At 37.4% G+C, this 3239-nt stretch overlaps 1 protein-coding gene across 1 annotated transcript in view; it reads right to left on the bottom strand.

Annotated features, from left to right (window-relative positions):
• The window catches only part of LOC107690602 (ES1 protein homolog, mitochondrial-like), a 7479-nt gene that overhangs the window by 2260 nt on the left and 1980 nt on the right, over window positions 1-3239 (bottom strand). The window contains exons 2-6 of the mRNA XM_016488974.1: window positions 1660-1712; window positions 1209-1322; window positions 920-1039; window positions 631-723; window positions 362-518 (exon numbers count right to left, since the gene is read on the bottom strand). Coding sequence (XP_016344460.1) covers window positions 362-518; window positions 631-723; window positions 920-1039; window positions 1209-1322; window positions 1660-1712 — 537 coding nt within the window. The remainder of the gene's footprint in view (window positions 1-361; window positions 519-630; window positions 724-919; window positions 1040-1208; window positions 1323-1659; window positions 1713-3239) is intronic.

Here is a 3239-nt window from a genome sequence, read left to right as displayed (position 1 = left end):
GAAGGGAAGAGAAGAGAAGAGAAGAGAAGAGAAGAGAAGAGAAGAGAAGAGAAGAGAAGAGAAGAGAAGAGAAGAGAAGAGAAGAGAAGAGAAGAGAAGAGAAGAGAAGAGAAGAGAAGAGAAGAGAAGAGAAGAGAAGAGAAGAGAAGAGAAGAGAAGAGAAGAGAAGAGAAGAGAAGAGAAGAGAAGAGAAGAGAAGAGAAGAGAAGAGAAGAGAAGAGAAGAGAAGAGAAGAGAAGAGAAGAGAAGAGAAGAGAAGAGAAGAGAAGAGAAGAGAAGAGAAGAGAAGAGAAGAGAAGAGAAGAGAAGAGAAGAGAAGAGAAGAGAAGAGAAGAGAAGAGAGACTGTTCAGGTAGGATATGGTGACTTCTTTGACAGTATGTTTGGCTCCCAGTGCAGTGATGGCTTGAGTAGTACCAGCATATGGCCACTTCCCACCTTCTTCCTCCTCATGACCCACCGTCACATCCACACCAGGAAGAACTTTCGCCGCCAGCACTGGAGATATACAGCACAACCTGGTGACCAGAAGACATATCAAAACATGTCCGTAAAGTCTGATTTGATTAATAAACAAAATAAAAACAGCAAATCATGGGTCTAAATAGATAGTAATATATAATAACTAACCCAATTGGCTTTCCTGCATTATGGAAGTCATTTAAAACTCGCTCAACTTCCTTGTTCACCTTACAGTCCTTCCCATCAATGGCAAATGTTGACCTGATGATGGTAAAGATAGAGGAAGAAAAAATACAGATAACAGAAGTAAAGACTAAAACAGAAATGTTAGTGACACATTTAAATATATCTAAAAGCAAAGAAGGTTAATCAAAAAGGTTTTAGTATTGGTTTTATCTTTTAATATTTTCTTCAAAAGACACAAGTCTGATTTATCACAATAATCCACATCACTCACAAGTTTTTAGCTGCACCAAAACCACCAGGAAAGATGACTGCATCATGATTACTGACATTCAGTTTTGCCAGGTTAGTGATGTTGCCCCTAGCGATACGTGCTGATTCAGATAATACGTTCCTATATAAAGAAAAGTTGAGCAAGATGGATTATTAAAGTGTTCATGATTTTTCCTAACCCTAAACTCATCAAGTAACAATACATAAAAGTGCACCGTTTTGCAGAGGTATATAATTGACTGTTTTGACACTGTAATCATTCTGAAATCAGAATTTCTTAAACACTTCACCTGGACTCTTTCTCCACAGGCTGACCTTTGCCGTGGTCTATCACATGCATCTGAGACACATCTGGAGCAAACATCTGAACCTCTGCACCTCCCCGACTTAGATGCACAAGGATTCTACATACACAAACACACAGAAAAGCAAAGTATTCACACAAAAGAAAAAGGTTTAAGCAATAGCACACATATCTAGGTTTCACTGAGAAGAAAATTCTGAAATATGATGTTAATTGTGCTTTTAAAGTTCATAATATTGATTAAAAAAATACATAGAAACCAACAAATAGCGTTTATATTTACAGCAGTAGAGAACTCCTAAAGTAGCATGAAACCCATGCTGCAGCTGGTGTGTTGTTGGTTGTCTGTCTTTTATCACTCTACAGGTTGCTGTGAACCCACAGAATGACTCAAGAAAAAAAATAGTATAGAGACATAAAACTAGTATGGTACTCGTGCTGATGCCTCATGGATTTCAGTGCCATCACAGACACCACATCCTGACAACACCTAAAAAAAAGCAAAGATAAAGTTACAGCTTTGCTGTCGGCATGTGTTTTGGAGAGCAGGAAACAAACGCTATAGAAAACACCATCTTGACCCCATCTTGCGTCTCGTGTATTGATTAACCATTTAAGCCCACCGGCAACTATAGTTGCCGAAGTTCATAGTTGTCATTTTCCTTTTGTAAGTGTTTTTCTAGATGTCATCCATGTTTTATTTCTCAATGACATGCAAGCAAACAACCAAATCACTGTTACACAAGCTGTACACTCACTACTTTACATTGTAGCAAAGTGTCATTTCTTCAGTGTTGTCACATGAAAAGATATAATAAAATATTTACACAAATGTGAGGGGTGTACTCACTTCTGTGAGATACTGTATATATCTACATAATCATGAAGGTCTCTAGAATCATCAAAACAAAACAAATCTTCCAGGAGATCTATAGTTTTTTGTATACTTAATCAAAAGTCCAAGCGGCAACTATAGTTGCCGGTGGGCAAATGACTTGTAAGTACATATCATGGGGAAATGGGGTATACTGTGTTAATAGGTTAATAAATCAAGGTTATTGGTCTTGTTTCCTGCTTTTTGCCATGGGGGGTGGGAATTTCCAGTTTTCAAGTGACAGCAGCAGTTTACAAACTTCCATCAGTCACACGAAAGGAAGAATGGAATGATAAAGAGCTAACGCATTATGCTGTAGATTATCTTTTTCTCCCTTTTATGACATTATGTCTTGTAAGGGGCAAAATATTGAGGCCCCTTTATCCAGTTTGAATGCGTTTCATTCTAATTGGTCAAGGACCCTAATTATTTTTATGACTAGTAGCTTATGATTCCATTATAATGTTTAAATTCCATTATAATGTTGAAATTCAGACAAGTAATGAGTTTACATTTACATTATTATATGAAATCACCTACTACAGTCAGCCATTGAATACTATGGGCCTAAAAAAAAATGTGTCATTTTCTTTTCAAGTATAGCTGTTCAGTTGCTTTGACACAATCTGTATTGTTAAAAGCGCTATATAAATAAAGGTGACTTGACTTGACTTGACTATGGCTGCCGTCGCATCATCCAGGTGGATACTGCACACTGGTGGTGGATGAGGAGATACCCCCTGACAATGTAAAGCGCTTTGAGTGCCTAGAAAAGCACTATATAAATGTAATGAATTATTATTATTATTATTATTATTATTATTATTAACCAAACAGTTAAATGCGTAATTTTCTTTCTGGTATACCTTTTTTTTTAAATATATAGATGTAATATTTTCTTCATTCTATTTATTTTTATTTATTTATTTTCATTTAACTAACACACCTCTCAGGGTGCTTTCACACCTGGCTCGTTGTTTGGGAACCTGGCGTGTTTCCCCACTTAGCTCGGTACGTTTGGGTATATGTGAACACAGCAATCATGCTCGGATCCGTGCCCAAACAACCGGTCCGAGATCGCCTGAACGAGGTGGTCTCGGCTCGATTGAAAACGAACTCTGGAGCGGTTCGGTTGTAGTGAGA

This window comes from Sinocyclocheilus anshuiensis, unplaced genomic scaffold (assembly GCF_001515605.1).
Source record: "Sinocyclocheilus anshuiensis isolate Anshui unplaced genomic scaffold, SAMN03320099.WGS_v1.1 scaffold1709, whole genome shotgun sequence".
Classification (NCBI taxonomy): Eukaryota; Metazoa; Chordata; class Actinopteri; order Cypriniformes; family Cyprinidae; genus Sinocyclocheilus; species Sinocyclocheilus anshuiensis.
The sequence above is the reverse complement of the archived record's forward strand: the minus strand, read 5'-3'. Positions and strand labels throughout refer to the sequence as shown.